Source organism: Marmota monax, unplaced genomic scaffold (assembly GCF_021218885.2).
Source record: "Marmota monax isolate L192 unplaced genomic scaffold, Marmota_monax_Labrador192_F-V1.1 WCK01_AAM20220418_F8-fsc00004, whole genome shotgun sequence".
In the NCBI taxonomy this organism is placed as follows: Eukaryota; Metazoa; Chordata; class Mammalia; order Rodentia; family Sciuridae; genus Marmota; species Marmota monax.
This window is the reverse complement of record NW_026692881.1, coordinates 18,517,199-18,538,458: the sequence shown is the minus strand read 5'-3', so window position 1 is coordinate 18,538,458 and position 21,260 is coordinate 18,517,199. Positions and strand designations below refer to the sequence as shown.

Sequence of the window (21,260 nt, the reverse complement as noted above, 5' to 3'; positions counted from 1 at the left end):
TGAAGAGGGCTTTTCTGTGGAGAAAGGGGGTGCCACTTCATTAGGAGATGTTATATACTTATATACCCAAATAAAAATATAGAAACCTAAAATTGTCCAAAAGAAGGGATGGGGAGCCGGGAGTGGAAGGCCATTATCCCAGCGACTCCGGAGTCTGAGGCTGGAGGATCACAAATTCAAGGCCAGGCTCAGCAACTTAGTGAGGCGCTAAGCAACTTAGGGAAAGCCTGTCTCAAAAAGCTGGGGACAGGCTGGGGATATAGCTCAGTTGATAGAGAGCTTGCCTTGCATGCACAAGGCCCTGGGTTCAGTCTCCAGCGCGCGCGCACACACACACACACATATAATAATAATAATAATAATAATAATAATAATAATAATAATAATAATAATGAAGCGGAGGGCTGGGGCGGACTGAGGCTGTAGCCCAGTGGTAAAGCGCCCCTGAGTTCAATCATTATAAAATGATAATTTAAAAAGGGGTGGGTGGGGAGTGTTAAGACTGATTTGTAGAATCCAATCCCAACTACACACATGTAGTCGAGAAGACTACATACTTAAGCATGCATTGTGAACTCCTTCAAAGGGACTACAGATCCAGGAGTGCATCACAACCATTACCTCATTTCTCTAACCTATTGGTACTACCAGGACACTGTGCTTCGGAAATGCGACACTCAGTCTCTTAAACTAGGCGGGGCCCCAGTGCAAACTGGAGCGCTAACCCTAGTACGAGGCATGCTGGGGATTGTAGTGCTTTGAAGGCGAGGTCGGGCCGCTCCCTGAACGCCTTGTACCGGCGGCTAGACTGCGCATGCGTGTCTCTGGCGTTAGCGGCTGACCCGGCTGGCAGTTCCTTCCTCGGAAGGAGAGATTCCTCTGCCATGGAGTCCTACGATGTGATCGCCAACCAGCCTGTTGTGATCGACAACGTAAGTTGCGTCTTTGCTATTTCTAAAGGGACTCGTGGTCTGCTTCCCGAAAGGATCGCTTCCCGGATTTCAGTCTGGGCCGCCGGCTCTTTGTCACTGGCCTGGCCTGTCAGGCGGGTTCAGCTGCCGCCGCCTCCGCCCTCTCTGACTCTGCAGGCTGGGGGACCGGCCAGAAACCGTGGGATGGAGAACTTTGGAGTGAATAAAGGGAAAAGCTGTAGTCTGAGCGGGGTCCTTGGGCCCTTGACTCGAGGGGCCTTAACAGCTCTGTGAGCTCCTGGAGCCCGCCCAGTCACAGATTTCGATCACTCGATTGGCTGCTCTGGTTGTCTATCTTGGCCGATGATTCCCGCCTCTGGGCCTTGCCGGATGAGGGCAGCGCGCTGTAGTTATTGGCTCGCGCGCTTGTCCTTCTTGCAGCGGCCATAGTGTTTCCACCTGTCTAAGGGGCGGAGCGCTGCACTAGGGCTGTGGGGATTGGCTTCGATGATTCGGGTGGTGGGGCTAGGGCCCGCCTGCGGGTGTAGAAGGTCTAAGTTTCCTTGGGTGGCGGAGGGTGGGTTGGTGTAGTGGGCTGTATCTGGGTAGAGCCCTAGAATCTGGTGCCCCAAACGACCATAGGATTTCAGTTATTTCTGTAATTATAAATGGTAGTTAATAAAGGTCGAGGAGAAAGGAGAATGACAAAGCAAGCGAGGAGATGCTTTCCTCTTCAGAATGCCTAGTTACTAGGATGGAGAAATTATCAAACGTAATACTTAGTGTTTGCCAGGCGCTTTGCCGCTTCCAGGAGGCTTTCACCTGCATTCGAGTTGGATCCTCACAAAAACTGGGTAGATAATTAAGAAGGAAGTTTCATCCTCATTTCACAGATGAGAAAACTGAAGCTAGAAGTGAGCCCAAGGTCACAGTAGAGATGTCCTAAATCCAGTGCTTTATTCGTCATTCTCATTGCTAGCACCACCCATGCAGCGCATCAATAATGATAAATGTAAAGAACCTAAATACTGGTTTTATTTAAAGGGTAGAGGGACAGTTATCTTCCATTTCTGTATTTCATTCAAAAATTTGATACTACCTAGAGTGGTGTTACCTTTCCACTCCTCTTCTAGGTCCTTACTTTGAGGCAAACTGGTGTTCCTTGCATCCTAGGCTGATTCTTATCAGATTCACTATGTTGGTCCAGCCCTTGGGCTCTTGGGCATATAACATATATCTTTTGCATAATCTTGTTTAAGCTTAGCTCTGGTAGGTAGATGGCAATTACTTTCCCTAGTTTCGGTCTACAAAGGGATGTAAGTCTTTGAGAGATTATCCGAACCACCTGGTGTAGGAATTGAGGAGCCAAGACTCAGACTGAGATCTGGTTCCAAGTTGCTCACTTTTTCCAAGGAAAGATGCTTTATTTCTTGTTAGCTTTTCTTCAAGGGTATGACTTTTGCCTTTAAAAAGACAAAGTTGAACTTCATGAAACATCTAATTTTTTACAGGATTTTTTGTTGTTATTATTGTTGTCTTCCTCACTAGACTGTTAAGACTTTATGGGAAGAGGTGATATTGCTTTATTTTTTATTAGTCTCCCTTTACCCACCCACTTTATACATACAGTACCTACAGCCTGGCACCACAACATCCTCAATGAAGACTTTTCATTGGTTTGATGGGAGACTAGATGAATGACTGAATGTCTCTATCATAGTAACAAAGATGTTCCTAAGTAAAGAAAGAATGAGGGGTTTCCCCTGGTTAGTTATTCAACTGTAGAGGGTTGAATAGGACTCCTTGTTCTTGGTATTTATTTTCAGAGGAAACTACTGTTTCTGCCTTTAGCTAGTCTTTGCATCCTTTATCTAACCTTTTCATAGTTATAGAAAGAAAAATATACAGAAATTATCAATTTTCTGTTGTCATTAGTAATATCAAAAGGAGTAGTCTGCCCATCCCATTAGTTCCTTTGCTTCTTGAATTGTTGGTCAGGAGTTCCATCTCCAGCCATTTTCCTTAATGTTACTGAAGCTAATGCCTCTTATATTCATCTTTCACTTTCTTGATAGTACAATTGACCCTCCAGATCCATAGGTTCCAAATGCTTGTATTCACCAACAGTAGATCAAAAATATTTCTTTTTAGGGGGTGGGGTTGTGGCTCAGTGGTAGAGCACTTGCCTAGCATATATGAGGCACTGGGTTCAATCCTCTGCACCACAAAAAAATAAATAAATAAATAAAATAAAGTAGTAATATATATTTTAAATTGCACCTGTACCAAACAAGTACAGAAGTACTTTTAAAGACTTTTAAAGTCTTGTTATTATCCCCTAAACAAATACCTAACAGTATTCACACATATAATTAGGTATTATAAATAATCTAGCCAGGCACTGTGATGCATGCATGTAATCCCAGCAGCTCAAGAGGCTGAGGCAGAGTTCAAAGCCAGCAGCTTCAGTGAGACCCTGTCTCTAAATAATACAAAATAGGGCTGGGGATGTGGCTCAGTGGTCTAGTGCCTCTGAGTTTAATCCCTGGTACCAAAATAATAATGATCTAAAATTATTCAAAGTATTTATTTATTTGTTTGTTTGTTTGTTGTTTGGGGTTGGGTCTTGCCAAGTTGCCAAGCTGGACTTGAATTTACAATCCTACTTCCTCAGCCTCCCAAATTCATGGGATTACAAGTGTACACAAGCATGCCAGCCCCTTGTGCCATTTTATATAAGTGACTTGAGCATCTATTTAAGGGTTCAGGTGTCTGGGAGAGGGAGTCCTGGAACCAATCCCCCATGACTTTATATTTGAAATCTACCAAAGCAGTGGTGCATCTTTCGTTTCAAGATTTAAAGAATTGACTTGTCTTTTTAAGATGAAAGATAGGAAAAATCATTTGAAATATTTGAGCTAACTATAGAATGAGAATAACGTGTCATTAGTAGATTTAACAACTCCCTAGCTTAACATTTTCGAATTTTATTTTTGGGCTAAGAAAGTAATTAAAGGGAAGGAAGACAAAAAAAGCAAGGAAAAGAGTGAAGAGCCCCATTATTGGTTCACAGCCTTTCCCAGTCTTAAGACAGTTGTGACCACTCCTTTCATTTCTACTCTGACATCAGACCATTTCATCAGAATTTAATGAAGAAAATGGCAGACTAGAGGATGGTGGGTGCTTTAATAAAAATGCTAAAGTGATAATTATTTTTAAAAACTAAATATAAAAAATTCATTTCTGAAGATGTCATAGACAATCATATAAGAGAAAAACAGCTGCCATGCCACTTTGGTTAGCTAATACATTTATTTTAAAACTCAAAAAATTTGCTAAGATTTCAGAGGTTATAGTTCTGTCCTAAAATGGATCAACATTCTTATCAGTCTTAAAACTGTGACATGGGCTGGGGTTGTGGCTCAGTGGCAGAGCGCTTGCCTCGCACTTGTGAGGCACTGGGTTCGATCCTCAGCACCACATAAAAATAAACAAACAAAATAAACATATTAAAAAAGACTGTGACTGTGTGGGCCTAAATGCAGGCACAGTATTCTCCACCTACTGTTTTGCTTTTTTGGATATTGTCCTGCTTCAGTTCCCCCTTTTTAAAAAAATGGAATACTTTATATATATAGAAAAGTTCAGACATGTGTAGCAAGCACCCATGTAGCAAGTATCTACCACCATTTTAATAAATGTTGACATTTTGCTATATTTACTTCAGAATTGTTTTTAGGAAATAAAACATTTTAGGTAAAATCGAAGCCTCTTTGTACCACTCCCCAATCCCAGCCTGTCTTTCTGTTCCAGAAGCAACCATCATTGTAAAATCAATTTGTTCCTTTTATCTATGACTTTATGGACATATATTTTGTATATTGTGCATATGTACACATTTAGTATTTGTGTTTTGAAATTCTACTTAAGGGCTATCATTTTGTAAGTTCTTTTTATTACAGCAAAATTCAAACATTCAAAAAGGAGACAGAATAGTATAATGATCATCCACAGATATGTCACCCAGCTGTAAGTTATCTATTTCTTGCCTGGGTGGTGGCACATGCCTGTACTACCAGAGGCTGAGGCAGGAGGATTGCAAGTTCAAAGGCAGCCTCAGCAACTTAGCAAGGCCCTAAGCAATTTAGCAAAACCCTGTTTCTAAATAAAATATAAAAGAAAGGCTGGGGATGTGATTTGATGGTCAAATGTTCCTGGGTTCAGTCCCTAGTGCCAAAAAAAAAAAAAAAAAAAAAAAAGTTATCTACTCTTGGCCAGTCTTTTCAACTACATTTCTACCACCCTTCCCTCGTTGATACTTTCTTTTTTTTTTTTTTTAAGACAGGGTCTCACTAAGTTGCCCAGGTTGGCCTTGAACTTGTGGTCCTCCTGCTTCAGCCTCCTCAGTCTCTGGGATTATAGGAACCCAGCAGTAAATTTGTTAAAAAAGAAAAATATATATATATATATATATATTGTGTGTGTATGTGTGTGTATGTACGTATATATAATAGTATATATTTTTATTTTTATGGATCAGCAAAATATGTCTTGGGCCAAAATGAACCACTAGTTAACAATTTGTGTCCTAGAATCTGTGGCCCCACCTCTCCCAGCATCCTTTTCTCACACATAAAATGAGAGTTAACAAGTCTCTTTCCCAGATCATCAAGCTCTTAGTATAAAGTTCACCCAAGCCACATCGTCTACAGCCAGCAGGTACTCTAAGAGCCATTCTGAGGGAGTTCTTTGTTTGCCTACACACTAAGAAGAACAGTGGTGACTGGCAACAGACTTGAGTCCTTATACATCAAATAGTTAACGAGACTACTTTTTCAAGAAGCCTCTACAAGGCATTTGTTCACTTGGCTTTGCCAAACTGAATAACAAAGAAAGTAGCAGCTCATTTGCCAGGTACACAGTTCCTGTTAAAGAAATGGATGTTGCCCGGCGCAGTGGCACATGCCTGTAATCTCAGCCATTCGAGAGGCTGATGAGGAAGGAGGATTGGAGAGTTCAAACACAGTCTCAGCAACTAAGCAACTAAGCGAGACCCTGTCTCTAATAAAATACTGAAAAGGGCTGGGGATATGACTCGGAAGTTAAGCACTCCTGGGTTCAATCCCTGGTACCAAAAAAAAAAAAAAAAGAAAGAAAGAAAAGAAAAGAAATGGATATGACCATTTTCTATGCCTTTGCTCTGTGGCTTGAACAGAACTAAGCAGCTGAGCCGCCTCCCCTCCCCACTGATCCTTCACCCAACTACTGGCCTGGCATGCCCACTGGAGGCCACTGGGACAAGTTGAGTCTGGTTCTTCCCTGTACATCATTCCCAGCACAGCTTTTGCCTTTTCTGTAACACCTCTGCCTGGGGCTGCTGCTGGCATCCAGCTGCCATTCAGGTTCCCTATTGTAGCTCTCCTCTGCCAATCATTTGCACTTGATTTTAACTTTAGTCAGCCAGCATCTGATGAGTACCCAGCAAATGACCATACTGCCCTTCTGTGAATCTCTGATCTCAAGGAACTTAGACTAGGGAAAGACAAAAATGGAAACCTTAAACCCTTTATAGAAAGCAGAAAGAGATGCTTGCTACTTCATGGTTTAGGTAATGTAATAGTGATTTGCTGCAAGATCGTGAGAAGAAAATAATCAACTCCACCGACAATCGTCTTTTAAAAATGTCCAAGTTCTGGCTGGACAGAGTGGCATGTGTCTGTAATCCCAGACACTCAGGAGGCCAAGGCAAGAGGATTGCAAGTTTGAAGCCAGTCTGGGCAACAAATTAAAAGGGTTGGGGATATAGGTCAATGGTAGAGTGCTCCCTGGATCCTGGGTTCAATCTCTAGTACACCCCCCACATACACACACACACACACACACACACAATTCAGGTCTGAAATAGGTCTCATTTTTATTTCTCTTATTTTTTTCAATCCCTGCCTGGAGATCCAGTTCGATGTCACCACACCCAGGTGAAGGCAGTGAGCAATCATCGGAAGCTTGAACTAACAAATTCCCAGGGTCCTCTTGCACAGTGTTGTTCCTGCCTATCCTACCACAGTCTCAGAGCCCTGGAGTTTGAAATAGGAAAGTTCCCCCTCCTTCTCCATCTTTCAGCTCAGTTTATAGCTGCACATTTCCAGGCTCCTTGCTTACTGCCCAGGCCACTGAGTTTGCACATTGTCTCCTGTTTTCTCTCTCTTATGCCAGCAGAGGTTCCTGTTTCCTCAGAAAACTGGTTGATCTTATTCTCCCCACATACCACTTTCCCTGGCCTTCTACCAGCTCTCACTATACTCACCCCTATTTTTCTCGTCAGAGGCAGATACCTGGATGGCCTGTCTCATTCTCCTGCCCCTGTAGACAGGAGCAGGAATCAGAGACAAGAAGGAATCCACGAGTGTTGCTGGGAGCCTTTGTGCAAAGATAATATTGGCTATTTAACATCTCCTGATGTGTTTACTGTCTGCTGTGTGGGTTCTGGAAGAATCACTTTCACTATTTTTGATAGAAAATAGTCAAAAGTGCTTAATATAAAAGTTGCCTAAGCTACAAGGCCTTGCTGCTGTTGTGCATGCAGCTGCAAACGATAAAGGGTGAGGGTTTCAGGTATAGTAATAGAAGAGTTAAGAAAGAACAGGGCGCATCTGCAAGGAATATCTGGTCTCAACATCTGTCTTGCAGAGGGGTTGGTATCTGTGTCTAGAGTCAATGTTTACATTGGTTGGGCCCTGGGAGGTATAGAGATGTTGCTTGAAAAACTTGGATTTTTTTTCTGGACACCCCACCAAACATATGTGACAATACAATACAGCACAACACCCAAGAGTACAACATTTTGGAATAGCAGGATTGTGGACCTCATCTCCTATTTTCAGACAAGGCTTTAGGGCTTCCCTAAATAATAAAATAATAACAAAATACCCATAAGCACCATGTTTAAACAATGTGGAGTCAGCTGCAAGTATGATGATGCTCATGGTGGGATGGGTTCTGAGGTCAGGGAGACAGGGAGAGTATGGGCCTGAACGGAAGTGGGGTGTTAAGCAACCTGTGCTGGAAAGAATCACATGCTTTTCACCTCAGTTTTGTTCCTGAACCAGCTGCTTTGGTGCTTCTAGGCACTTGTCTCTTCTTAGTTTTCTGTCTTTTTCTTTCATTTATTAATATTCTTTTCAGTTCCCAAAGTATATTCAAAAACTGTATCATGCCAATATATATCTAGAAAATCGACAAATACAACATCATAATTTGCCTGGGGGTGAAGTTTCTATATTACTGAGGAGGGAGGAAGGAATCTGTCCATGGAACAGATGGGGAAAGTAATAGAAATGTACAGGGGAAAGGTGGCAGGGTGTATTAGAGAAGAAAAAATGCAAATGCTAAATGTATCAAGAGAAGAAAAAAAAAAAAGAAAAGAAAAAGAAAAAAAGAGAAGGATATTTCATAATTTTATCATTTACCAATGAATCTGCTTTTTCCATTGAATATACTCAATGTGCTATTAAAAGTTTTACATTTTCAAAAAAAAAAAAAACTGTATGTAATATTCTTTTCAGTTCCCAAAGTATGTAGAAAAGACTTGCACTACAGAAAAATCAAACAATAGGGGTGTGCAGTGGAAGTTTTGCACATCACTCCTTCCAATCTCATGTCCCTTGCTGGGTGTGGATTCACCTTTTCTAGGCATATGCAGATGTATATATTAAATTCAAATATAAGGTGTCTCTCTCTCTCTCTCTCTCTCTCTCTCTCTCTCTTTTTTTAATAAATGAAACCATATAATGCATATCTCCTCTTGGTTTAATGATCATTCTGACTTCTCTTTCTTCTTTCTCCTAAGGGATCCGGTGTGATTAAAGCTGGTTTTGCTGGTGATCAAATCCCCAAATACTGCTTTCCAAACTAGTAAGTCATTCCATTACTCTGTCAGGACTCTGGGAGTCTCATCAACTTTGTCATGGGGTCAGCCCTCCTGTCTTTTAGGAAGAGGAACACTATCAGGTCAGCCCTGGTGCTCAAAACAATAGCAATCAAGGGATAGGAGTTGAATTTGGAGTAAGCAAATAGTTTGCTACCTAGTACAATTTGATGGGCACAGGAAAGAGGCCTCTTTTTTGAAATATGATTTTATCTGTTGCTATAAATTCTATCATTGGTAACTCATTGATTGATGATTTCATCTTTATAGAGCCCCTCTTTTTTTTTTCCCCTTGATGGAGTTTTTGTTATGTTGCTCAATTTGAATTCCTAGGCTCAAGAGATCCTCCTTCCTCAGCCTCCTGTGTTGCTGGGATTAAGGTTCATGCCATCACAACAAGCTAAAATGCCCCCTTTAAAATTTGTTGCCCAGGATGGGATGTAACATTAAACCATACCTGCCATCTGAATGAGAATGTTTCTCAGAGGTTGCCTCCTGAGATTCAGACTGCAGGCAGGAGATGGCATGGAGGCCTGGGGAAGGGCTCTAACTAGAAAAAAAAAGATTGTGCCTCTGAGTGCCATCATCATATATCACAGTCTCACTTAGTAGAAGTCCTGGGAAGGGAGCTAAGGAATCAAAACTTTTTTTTTTTTTTTTAGTGTGTGTATGTGTCTGATGCCAGGGATCAAACCCAGGGCCTCGCCCACACTAGGCAAATACTCTACCACTGAGCTACACCCCAATTCCTGAACTTTTTTTCTTTTTATGGTACTAGGGATTAAACCCAAGGACACTGAGCTATATTTATATTCCCAGCCCTTTTTTTTTTATTTTTTACAATTAATATATATATTTTTTTAAATTTATTTTTTAATGTAATGCTGTAGATCGAACCCAGTGCCTCTCGCGTGCTAGGCAAGCACTCTACCACAACCCCAGCCCAAGCCCTTTTTATTTCATTTTGAGGCAGGGTTTCACTATTTTGCCTAGGCTGGCCTCAAACTTGTGATTGCCTGCCTCGGCCTCCCAACTAGCTGGGATTATAGGTGTACACCACTGTGCCTGACCAGCCCCTAAATTTTCTGAGTTAACCGTTAATTTATAAATTGTTGCTTCCTTATTTCTCTTGGTCTGCACACATTGGGGAAAGAGAAGAACTAAAGGTATTGAAACCTCTAAAATTTGTTTTAATAATTTATGAAATAATATAAACAATAAAAATATGAAATAATATATAAATAACTTAAAATAATACAATGTTCTTTGTAGAAATTATAGAAAATACAGAAAAATAAAAAGAAAGAAATCAAAATCAATGGTACTTTCATGCCTTGAAGATAAGCACAGTAGAATTTAGGTATCTGTATTCATCTCTATGTATGTCTTTCTTGTGTTCTGCTGTCTTTTCTAGTGTGGGAAGACCCAAGCATGTTCGTGTCATGGCAGGAGCCCTAGAAGGTGATATCTTCATTGGCCCCAAAGCTGAGGTAATTCCCAGCCCCACAAAAGAAGCCCCAAGGCAGCAAAAGACTTTCATTATTTATCCCATGGGAAGTGTCCCAGTTGTTGGACACAGCCACAAGTAAAGGAATAATTTTCTCTTGGAATCTTCTTTTTGATCCTTTCATTCTAGGCCTAGGCAGTTTCTTTGTCCCGGGAGTAGTGTCTGGTCTTGAAGAATAATATCTGGAACCCCACTTTGAGAAACATATAAACAATCCAGAAAACAGGGCTTTGGCTTTTCTTTACTGCCTTACCAGTGATCAAATTGACTAGCTTGGTTATTTTTTGGGCAAAGGGGATTCAGTGGGAAGATCCTGTCTGGCATACCCCAGGGATGAGTTAATTAACACAGTTTTGGCAGAGCCCCTCAGGCAGCATCTAGTAAGCAGAACAACAGAATCATTGTTGCCAATTTTGGCTTCAAGAGCTGAGGTGATGGGTGGGAGCCAGAAGATCATGTCCTGGAACCAGGCAATGAGGAAGGTGCCTCCTATCCCTTGCCCTAGAGTACCTGAGGGCCCATTGAAATTCAGAAGCCCTCTGTTGTACAGCTGCCTGTGTAGCATACAGTCTAAGGACTTGGAGATTGGGTGCCTGCTCCCAATTAGCTTGGGTGAGTTCTTGAGAATGGGAGCTCAGGAAGCTGGGCTCCTTTGGAAGTGATGGAAGTTGCACAGCTCTGGCTTGGGAGAGCAGGGTCCTGGGCAGAGCCTGACTGCTGCTATAAGTCCTGCCCTTTGCCCACAGGAGCACCGAGGGCTGCTGTCAATCCGCTACCCCATGGAACATGGCATTGTCAAGGACTGGAATGACATGGAGCGCATCTGGCAATATGTTTATTCTAAGGACCAGCTGCAGACTTTCTCAGAGGAGGTGAGGGTCCTGTGTACAGGGCACCCCCATGCAGTATACAAATTTGACAGAACCCCTAACCCAGAGATGATGAGGATGATGATCACTGCGAAGAGCACCAGGCCACGAGCTTTTCAGATATATTCAGATTTAATCTTCATACTATTCCTATAAGTTATAGGTAGTATTATATTTATTTTACAAACAAGAGAACAGAAGTTCGAGAAAGCCGAGTAATATTTTCAAGATCACCCAGTGAAGCCAGGTGCAGGTGCACACCTGTAATCCCAATGGTTCGGGAGGCTGAGACAGGAGGATCACGAGTTCAAAGCCAGCCTCAGCAACTTAGAAAGGCTCTAAGCAACTCAATGAGACCCTGTCTCAAAATAAAATACAAAAAAAGGCTGGGATGTGGCTCTATGGTTAAGTGCCCTAAGTTCAATCCCAGGTACCAAAAAAGAAAATCACCCAGTAAAGAAAGTGGTAGAATTGGGTGTCATCTTTCAGAATCCAGAACCTGTCCTGGGATCATTAACTTCCAAAGAAGTAACTCTCAATTCGAGGATGTAAAGAAGGATATATTTAGTTTATAGGGGAAGAATGTTTAACTATTATTTTTATCCTAGCAATTCAGAATTTAATAACAAAATCTTATTCTTGATAATATGAGATATACTGTAGATACAAGGACCTATGGAAGAATCTTGAAGAGTGAGGACAAAATGAGACTTTAGAGGGGGTCAAAAATTGGAAAAGTTGAGAGATCAACTTAGGCAGGACTTGCTGACAGGCTCGGTTTGCCTATTTTTGAAGGGAGGCTAGGCTCTCAAACCATCTAGACAGGGGCTTCTCCCAAAGTACTCATGAGAATGGAAGCTTGACCTCCCACTGATTACCTCCTGGGTTTCTTTTCACCAGCATCCTGTGCTCCTGACTGAGGCACCTTTAAACCCACGGAAAAACCGAGAACGAGCTGCTGAAGTTTTCTTCGAGACCTTCAATGTGCCAGCTCTTTTCATCTCCATGCAAGCCGTGCTTAGCCTGTGAGTAGCAGCCTGGCTGGCTAGCCTGGCCTCTAAGGGAGAAAGCAGTCCTTTGGCCCAATCAAGGCTGCCTCTCCTTTAGCTTGGTGCAGAGTCACTTGAGCCCCACTCACCCCTGGGAAGGGCTGAAAATAGTGGGAAAGGACGAGATTTGCTGAAATTGGACATTGAGCCTTCTCAGTTGAAATAAAAAGAAAAAAGATGGCTGGTGTTGAGACTGTATCCCAGTCCCAGAACTCTCGGTGGGTTTGCCACCCAAGGCTCTCCTCTGCCTTCTCAGAAGGACACACACTGCTATAGCCCATCCCAAAAGCCCCTTAATGTGGTCAAGTATTTATTAGTGCTATGTGTTCGGTGTTCTGCTAGGCTGCTGATACAGTCTCGATTGAAACACCACCTTGGTCTCTGTTCTTACACTCCATCATTCCTATTACACTCTCATCCTACCTCACACCTGCCTCTGCCTACTGAAGAGATGATAGGCTGGCAGCTTGCACAGAGAATTTAAAACATTGTCAGCCACCATTTAAAAACAGATTTCTGATAGGCAAAGTGGTCCACACCTGTAATCCCAGTGACTCAGGAGGCTGGGTCTGGAGGATCACAAGTTCAAAGCCAGCAACCTAGTGAGGCCCTTAGCAACTTAGTGAGACCCTACCTGAACTAAACAATAAATAAAAAGGGCTGGAACGTAGCTCAGCAGTACTGAGTTTAATTCTTGGTAAAAAAAAAAAAAAAAAAAAACAGGATCTCAAGATCCAGAGTTTTGACTTCTCTGAAGAAATTGGAAGATCTGATGATGCTGGCCTGCGTTCCCATAGGGCAAAAATCAGCTGGAGCTGGGAGCATCTGCCATAGCAAGTAGGGTTACAAGCTGACTTAACCACAGCCCACTTCATTCCCTATTGTCCTTCCAATACTGAAGAAGTGTTCATTGCTGTGTATCTGAACCCTATCTCTACCGAAAGAGAGAAGTTAAGATAGACCAAAATCATGCGAAGAAAAAAAAAATAGTTCTAATACAAAACAGAACTGGGTGCAGTGGTGTATGCCTGTAATCCCAGTGACTCAGGAGGCTGAGGTAGGAGGATCTCAAGTTGAAGAACCACCTCAGCAACTTAGTGAAGCCCTAAACCCTGCCTCAAACTGAAAAATAAAAAGGGCTGGGGCTGGGGCTCAGTGGTAAAACATGCCTGGGTTCAATCCCTGGTATAAAAAAAAAAGAAGAAATGAGAAAACATACTTATTTTCCTTTACTCATATACTTTTCCTCCTGGCCCCTGTAGGCATTTAAGATTTTTCCTCTTTATCTAGTAAATTAAAACCACCCCTTAGACTGGGTCTCTGGAGCAGTTGAAGACCAGACTGTCTCCTCACACTGCTCTTCAGGGAGTTGGGGAGGGAGCTTGGAGAAGCTCAGCTCCTTCCTTCATTCAGGTATGTCAAGGCTTCCCTAGTATTCCACCCATTCTAAAGGCCCAGGAGAAAGGCCCAAACTTTAGTTTAGCTGACACTGAACTCTAAAAGAAGTGGGTTTTCCAGCATGAGAAAGCAGGGATCAATGATGGTTTGCCCCTTTTGCTTCAGTTATGCCACGGGCAGGACCACAGGGGTCGTGCTGGATTCTGGGGATGGTGTCACCCATGCTGTGCCCATTTATGAGGGCTTCGCCATGCCTCACTCAATCATGCGCATCGATATCGCTGGACGAGACGTCTCTCGCTTCCTTCGCCTCTACCTGCGTAAGGAGGGCTATGATTTCCACTCATCCTCCGAGTTTGAGATTGTCAAAGCCATAAAAGAAGTGAGTGCTGCCCATGAGTGAAGAGGGATGAAGCTCCTACTTGGGGTCCTGGGTTAGGCTCTGTTCCCAACCAGGCCTCCTGGCAGCTGTGTGATCACTTGGGCCCCTGTCACTGACAAATTCACTTTTCTGAATACTGCCATCTTGTGGAGGAGAGGGAGCTCTTTCCTTAAGCCAGATGCACAGGTGCCCCTTCCCTACATACTTCATAGGTCCTTTTTGGAGAAGCCAGAATGCACTTTAAGTACACAGAACCCTCCTGGCACCTCCGGCCCTAGGGAAGCCCATAGGGACCCAGAACCACATGACTAATAGAAGGAGAAAGATGTCTGGGCTTGGGCTGATTTTAGATTATTGTCTCAGACCCAGGAACCAGAGAGCCAAGGTTTCAACCTTGCTCTTCAGGAAGCTAGGGGAAGGGAAGACTTTATACCCTAAGTACCACCAGCTCAGGCTGATAGAGACCTCCCTGCTCCTGCTTCTGGGTAGCAGCTCTTAGGACTGTTAGGGCAATTACTGTGGATGGCCAGATTCTTCAGTAGCACATCACTCCCCTGGGAACTGGGACTTTGTGTGCTCCAGGTTCCCTGTCATCCTGACTACTGTGCTTGGTTCTGCAGAGAGCCTGCTACCTGTCCATAAACCCCCAGAAGGATGAGACGCTAGAGACGGAGAAGGCTCAGTACTACCTGCCAGATGGCAGCACCATTGAGGTAGTGACCAGACCTCATTCCTCTTTCTCCTAAGACCCACAAAAGCTCTGAGCCCAAACAGAACTCCCCACGAGGGCCTAGAACATGGAACTCACAGGCAGCATGATCAGCTTTCTGTGTCCTACAGAGTAGAAGTATGGACTTTGTCCCTCTGTATGGAGAGGAGGACACTCTAGGGGGCTTTTCCTAGGTCAGGATTGATTGGGAAGTAGTATGGTGTCTGTGTCCTGGACACAGTATAAGGTGACTTGCTGCTCCCTGGAACTCCCATTGATATGAATAAATTTCTATGAGTGAATGAATGAAATCTCTGAGCTCAAAAATGCCTGAGATTGAGTAAATGTAGGAGCTCCTCCTCTGTTTTCCCAAGAGCTCTATTTGTTCCTTTTTATTCTCTATTTTGTTCCCAGAAGCTCTATTTGAGGCCCTTTACATATAGGGTCTGTCTTGATCCTGGCATTCCTAGCTTTACTAAGAGATGGGCAGCCTGCATCTCTTCCATTCACACTCTCAAAGAACTTGGGTCCCAGCCCCAACCTCTTAAGTTGGCCCTTCACTCTGCAGATTGGTCCTTCCCGATTCCGGGCTCCTGAACTGCTGTTCAGACCGGACTTGATTGGTGAGGAGAGCGAGGGCATCCATGAGGTCCTGGTATTTGCCATTCAGAAGTCTGACATGGACCTGCGGCGCACACTTTTCTCCAACATTGTCCTCTCTGGAGGCTCCACACTGTTTAAAGGTTGGTCTTTGCTCTTGGGTCCCCAAGAAGCATCCTGATCCTGCTGGGCTCAGACAACCCAATAATTTTTTACCTGAGTCTCTTTTTCTGCCCATTCAGGTTTTGGTGACAGGCTACTGAGTGAAGTAAAGAAACTGGCTCCAAAAGATGTGAAGATCAGGGTAGGAATGTGGTGGGGGTTGGGCTGGGTAGAACTGGGGCTCCAAGGACCTGGAGTGCCACATGGTGTGACCTCCCTTGGGCCCTTTTCGGTTTTGGGCTGGTTTTCGGGCTGCCAGGGCTCCATAAGCAGTGCCAGGTGGCTCCCAGCTTACACAGTGACCCTGAGGTCTAGGTCTGCTAGAGGGAAGAACCCATTCTCATTCATCACTCAAAAGGAGTTCAGTACCCAGATGTGGCAGGGTACTACTGTGCTAAAGACCCCACAAGTAGTCCTTAAGAGAAAGTGATATTGGGCTGGGGCTATAGCTTAGTGGCAGAGCACTTTCCTAGCACGTGTAAGGCACTGGGTTCGATCCTTAGCACCACATAAAGATAAATAAAATAAAAGCATGCTGTCCATCTACAACTACAAAAAAAAAAAATTTTTTTTTTAAAAAGAGAAAGTGAAATTGATAGATTGACTTACCTCCTGCCCAGGAGGCTCCCCTGTAACACAGTCCAACATCTTAAGTGACTGCTAAGGGGAGTTAACCGCCTGCTGCTAAGGGGAGTTAACCGCCTGCTGAGGAGGGACCCTAAATGAAAGAGTGTAGTTCCTGCTTCCCCATTGAGTATCAGACTAGCCACAGTACTCTCCAGAGAGACCAAGAGTCCAGCAGGAGCCAAGCTTAAAGCCTGTTACATGGATTACATCCACTACCCTCTATGGGGAGACAAGTGGTAGAAGGGAGGTAGAGGTATTGAAGTCTCAGATTTCTCTTTCCACCCACCTTTGCAGATATCTGCCCCTCAGGAGAGACTGTACTCTACATGGATTGGGTGAGTAGCTTTTCTGGAAATAAGAGTGGAACAGGAAGCAAAAGCATTGATTAACTCTCACTCCCATCCTTGAAAGGGTGGCCTCATCTCTTTTGGCCCCAGGGGTACTAGCTGGCTCCATGAATTCAGTGTCTCACACTGTTCCTCTGGATTCCCTCCACTTCAGGGGCTCTATCCTTGCCTCCCTGGACACCTTTAAGAAGATGTGGGTCTCTAAGAAGGAATATGAGGAAGATGGTGCCCGATCCATCCACAGGAAAACCTTCTAATGTTGAGACATCATCTTCACCTCTCTCTGAAGTTAACTCCACTTTAAAACTCGCTTTCTTGAGTCGGAGTGTTTGCGAGGAACTGCCTGTGTGTGTGAGTGTGTGTGGGTACGAGTGTATGCGCGTATGCCAGGGCCATGTGGCCCAGGGATCCCTGGGCCCGGAAAGAATGATGAACTACCCATGATGGTGATGGCCTGAGGCCTGGGGTTGACCACTAACTGGCCCCTGACAGGGAAGAGCTCTGGCAGAGGCCCCACTTCCTTTCTCAGCTGGGCCTTTGCTTGGCTGTGTGGGACCCTGGTTGCCACCAGAGGTAGATCTTGCTGCTGCCCTGCCTAGGCTGGGCTGGTCCCACCCTACCACCACCTCCAGGGTGCCCTGAGGTCCAAAGCAGCTGCTGCCTTCCCTAGCTCCTCATTCTGCTATCGGTGCCTCTTGATCATGGACTGAGGACTGGGACTGGGGCTAGGTCCCTCTCGTTTTGTTGAGGTTTGGGTTTGGGAGGCTGAGAAGCTCTCCATTATGGTTATAGAGACTAGGGTAAGGAGAGAGCAGGGAGCCCTCATGTCCACCTGTACACCAAGACCACACTGGACACTTGAAGAGACCAGCTCTGATTGGCTGCAGAGTTAATGCTTCAAGCTCCAGTTCCATCCAGAGGGTCTTGGGAGAGTTTAAGGAGCCTGTTGGCTCTGGTCCTATTACTCGCTTCTCATCCATCCTTGTTTCAATGCCATCTTAACAATTTTATTTATTGAAGTGTTTGTTCAATAAGGGGACTGGGGAGGGGGGCTCACTGCTTCCTGCCTACTAGTCACCCTGCTCACACTAATGTTTACAGCACCTAGGTTTAGTGTAGCATCCAGGGCCTCACCACTCCCTACTGATGGTGAACTGACAGTATCCATAGGCCTCAGGACCCTTTGGGATTGAAGGCTACACTCCCCCCACCAGCCCTTTTTTTTTCCTCCCTCCTGCACTTGCTCACCACCCTGAAACGAGATAGAATCACTCTTCAGCAGAGGCCCCTTGCAAGGGGTGGGCATTGGGGACACAGTCCCCCTGAGACTGGGGAAAGCTGCAGTTAACCAAGTTGCCTTTTGCACTCTAGCTGAGCAGGGGGACTAGGTTGAAGGGCAGGAATGCCCCCTCTGGGTTGATCATGTGCTGTTCTCATCTTTGGACCTATTTGGGAAGGGAGGGAAGGAAAGGGCCAGACCAGAGTGCCAGGAGGGCTCAGGCCTGGCCCTTAGTAGTGGCCCAAAGGCCTTCAACCCAGATGGTACAAAGCTGGGGGAGCCTGTCTTCACTGGGACCCTCACCTGTGACACCAAGTCCCAACCTAGTCCTAGATTCCAGGCAGTATTCGTCCCTACGCCATCCTATGACCAAAGGCCCCTGCCAGATGTGGGCCAAAGCAGGTGTGTGAAAGCGATGTGGCAACCCACGGACTGCAGTGTGCTTAACCAGCTCACCCCCCTTCTCTTAGCCCAAGCCCGTCCCTCACACAGCCTCGCACAAACCACATTGCCTGGTGGGGCCCAGTGTACTTAAATAAAGTTGTTCCAATACACATGTCAACTGGGCCTCTCATCTGTGGCCAGTGTTGGGTGGGAAGAGGGAGAAGCTGCAGTCTCTGAATCTGAGGCAGTGACCAGGCCTAGTCTGTCCTCTAGCAGGCATAACTGAATATGGACAGACTGCAGCCGAACCCTCAGCCTGTCAGGTAGATGAAAACAATGTTCAGCTGCCTGTGATCCCAACAACCCAGGAGGCTCGGGTGGGAAGATCACAAGTTGAAGGCCAGCCTTAGCAACTTAGTCAGACCCTCAAAAAATAAAAAGGACTGGGGTTGTAGCCCAGTGGTAAAGTACCTCTGAGTTCAATCTCCAGTACCAAAAAAGGATGTTCACACCAAAGCCTTAGTTTAAAAACCAAGGGTCTAACTCCTGTGTGCACACTAAAGCCATGGGTGAGGCTCTATTATAAATGATGGAGTAGCTATATAAATGATGAGTAGCTCTTGACACCCCTGAAGTCAGAGGTTTTCCAAACTTTCATGTAAAGTCTGGGAGCTTATCGTGGCCCACACTCAGATATTCTGATTAATCATTTTTTTCCCATTTGAACCCATACCTGGCAGGAAAATTGTCAGGTGCTTAGCCATTTAATCTTCCCAATAACCCTACAAAGTATATGTGTTTTTATGATCCATGAAGCAACTTCCCAAAGTTCTCCCATTTATTAGCTGGGGTGTATTCCTAAGCAATACAGCCCTAGAGCCTACCTTTTGATCCCTGAGCAGATCCTCAAAATCTCTGGCCTTAAGCAATGAGTCCCAGTTGGAGTCAGTTTTGCCCCTAGGACACAACTTGCTATCTGGAGACATGTTTGGTTGTCACAACTGGGAGGTTACTATTGGCATCTGGTAAGTAGAAGCCAAGGATGGTAACATGCAATGCAAATTGCCCTAGTATCTCTAGTGCCAAGGCTGAAACATGCTGGCTCAGAACAATGGTTTTCAATCCCAGTCACAAGAAAAATCATCTACAGAGGTTTTTGAAATCTTACTACTACTCAGGTCATATTCAAGCCCTAATAAGTCAGAATTTGATACTTTTTGAAGCCCAGGTAGTCCCCAGGCTGAGAACCTCTGACCCAATAGAGACTCCTGTTTGATGACCATGTCTAGCAGCAGTGCCTGGGAAAAACACTGGGATGGCCGACTCCAGGCCTGAAAGTCACTTTGGCCTCCAGTACCCATGAAACCAGCAATCTGCATTCTTGTCCCTGCACCCCAGCAAGTCTGATGCAGATAGCCACCTTTTATTTAGGAAAATCCTCTTCGGGTGTTTTACCTGTTGAGTGAGGAATAGGATTCCCACTCCCATTCCCACCAACCCAGCTCTCTTTCCCTCCCTCTCCCTCTCTCTTACATGGACCTAAGGAGTAGGAATGACTGGCTTTAATCAATCTGTAACAAAATGAGCTTCTCCAGAGGTGTATTGATGGGAGAGTCCTGCAACAGAAGGAACATGCTACTTCAAACAGCTAAAGAAGAACCCTCTGAAAAAAAAAACACTAGGAGGCAGTGGCAAGTGGCACTTAGAGTAGGCTTCCCTTGACTAGGCAAAAGGGAGCAGTTGTGTTATCAAAAGTGGTTCTCAAGCCTGCTAGAGCAGCCAGCCCTAGCTGACAGTAGGATGGGCCTCCATGCCCCTTGGCAGTCACCACATGTAGTCCCATCCCTTCTGGTCCTCTTTCCTCCTGCCCCACAGAGGAACCATGTCTCTGAGCACATACAGCCCAGCCCTTGCTCAAACTGAGCCAGGCAGCTAGGGAGGAAAAGACTTCAATGACATTCCTAGCTAAGTTCCAGGAGCTCCCATCTGCCATCTCCTCTATGCTGCACCCAAAGAAGGTGCACTAGCAGGACACTGGCAAAAGTGGCTCCTGCTCCCTGACTGGGGCAGTGTCCTCAACAGGGTAGCCTTACTGCACCTCTCACACTGTCTTAATGTCCAGGGTTGGGACCTGTGCCAAATTCTGGCGCTGGGCCTTGACCATGTGCAGGCGCCTCCCGTGCAGTGTGAACTGGGACCAGGTGAAGAGCTGCAGCAGTGCACAAGTGATAGGTACCAGCACCAGCAGGTAGAAGCAGCCCTGGCGGAGCGTGGGGGCCTGTGCTGGGGCTGGAGCTGGTGGCTCTGGCCAGGGCTGGGCACTCCCAACAGGGGTCATTGGAGGCTGTTGGAAAAGATCATGACCTAGGACAAGAGAGCATAGAAAGTATATGGTCAGCCAGTTCCTTTCCAAAGTCCATGGAGTGACATTTCAAATGTCATGTGTCCCAAACCACAACTCTTGATGCCTCCCCTAAACCTGCTCCTCCCAATCTTCCCTTTTTGTGAATGATACCACCATCTACCCAATAATTCAGGCCAAATCCTGCAGGCCTGCCTCAATTCCTTAGTTAACTTCATCACTCTCCAATACCCAGTCTTTGTCTCCTCCAACTCCAAAATGCATCCCGCCTGCCACCACACTGGCTCAAACACTCCATTGCCTCTGTCACAGTCTTCCAATTATCCTCCTGCTATTCCCACTCTGGCTTCCCTATGATCCAATCTGTCCTCCCATAAAATAGCCACAGTGAACTTTCCAAAACATCCATCAGAGCAGACATGGTGATCCATTCCTGGATTCCCAGCTACTGGCAGGTGGGGCGGGGAGGGGGGGGCAGGAGGATCACAAGTTCAAGGCTAGCCTAGGCAGCTTAGTGAGACCCTGTCTCAAAATAGGAATTTTTAAAAAGAGCTGGGAGGGGCTAGGGATAAAGCTCAGTTGGTGGAGTGTTTGCCTTTATATGCACAAGGCCATGGATTCAACCTCAAGCACCACAAAAAATTAAAAAGCTGGGAGGTGTAGCTCAGTGGTAGAATACTTTCCTGGGCATGAGAGGTCCTGAGTTCAATCCATAGTACCGCAAAATAAATAAATAAACAAACAAAATCA

At 45.0% G+C, this 21,260-nt stretch overlaps 2 protein-coding genes across 6 annotated transcripts in view; one reads left to right on the top strand and one right to left on the bottom strand.

Moving 5' to 3' along the window:
- Nucleotides 1-773: 773 nt before the first annotated feature.
- Nucleotides 774-18,326, top strand: Actr1a (actin related protein 1A). The gene is made up of 11 exons (XM_046449830.2): nt 774-932; nt 8,758-8,822; nt 10,250-10,325; nt 11,089-11,214; nt 12,112-12,236; nt 13,824-14,040; nt 14,661-14,753; nt 15,318-15,492; nt 15,592-15,653; nt 16,433-16,473; nt 16,640-18,326. Exons 1-11 carry the CDS (start codon nt 885-887, stop codon nt 16,740-16,742), a joined length of 1,131 nt encoding a protein of 376 aa, XP_046305786.1. The 5' UTR covers nt 774-884; the 3' UTR covers nt 16,743-18,326.
- A 1,369-nt stretch (nt 18,327-19,695) lies between these two features.
- Mfsd13a (major facilitator superfamily domain containing 13A) overlaps nt 19,696-21,260 on the bottom strand; it is a 33,648-nt gene continuing 32,083 nt past the window's right edge. For all 5 annotated transcript variants that reach the window (XM_046449829.2, XM_046449825.2, XM_046449827.2 and 2 more), the window contains one exon: nt 19,696-20,512. In XM_046449829.2, the coding sequence (XP_046305785.1) occupies nt 20,250-20,512 (263 nt within the window). In that variant the 3' untranslated portion in view covers nt 19,696-20,249. The remainder of the gene's footprint in view (nt 20,513-21,260) is intronic.

Excerpts from the sequence above, each read along its gene's own strand:
- Actr1a (XM_046449830.2), top strand. The coding sequence starts at position 885 with ATGGAGTCCTACGATGTGATCGCCAACCAGCCTGTTGTGATCGACAAC. Across the intron at positions 933-8,757 it reads AGCCTGTTGTGATCGACAAC|GGATCCGGTGTGATTAAAGC; the intron begins GTAAGTTGCGTC and ends CTTTCTCCTAAG. Across the intron at positions 10,326-11,088 it reads TCATTGGCCCCAAAGCTGAG|GAGCACCGAGGGCTGCTGTC; the intron begins GTAATTCCCAGC and ends CTTTGCCCACAG.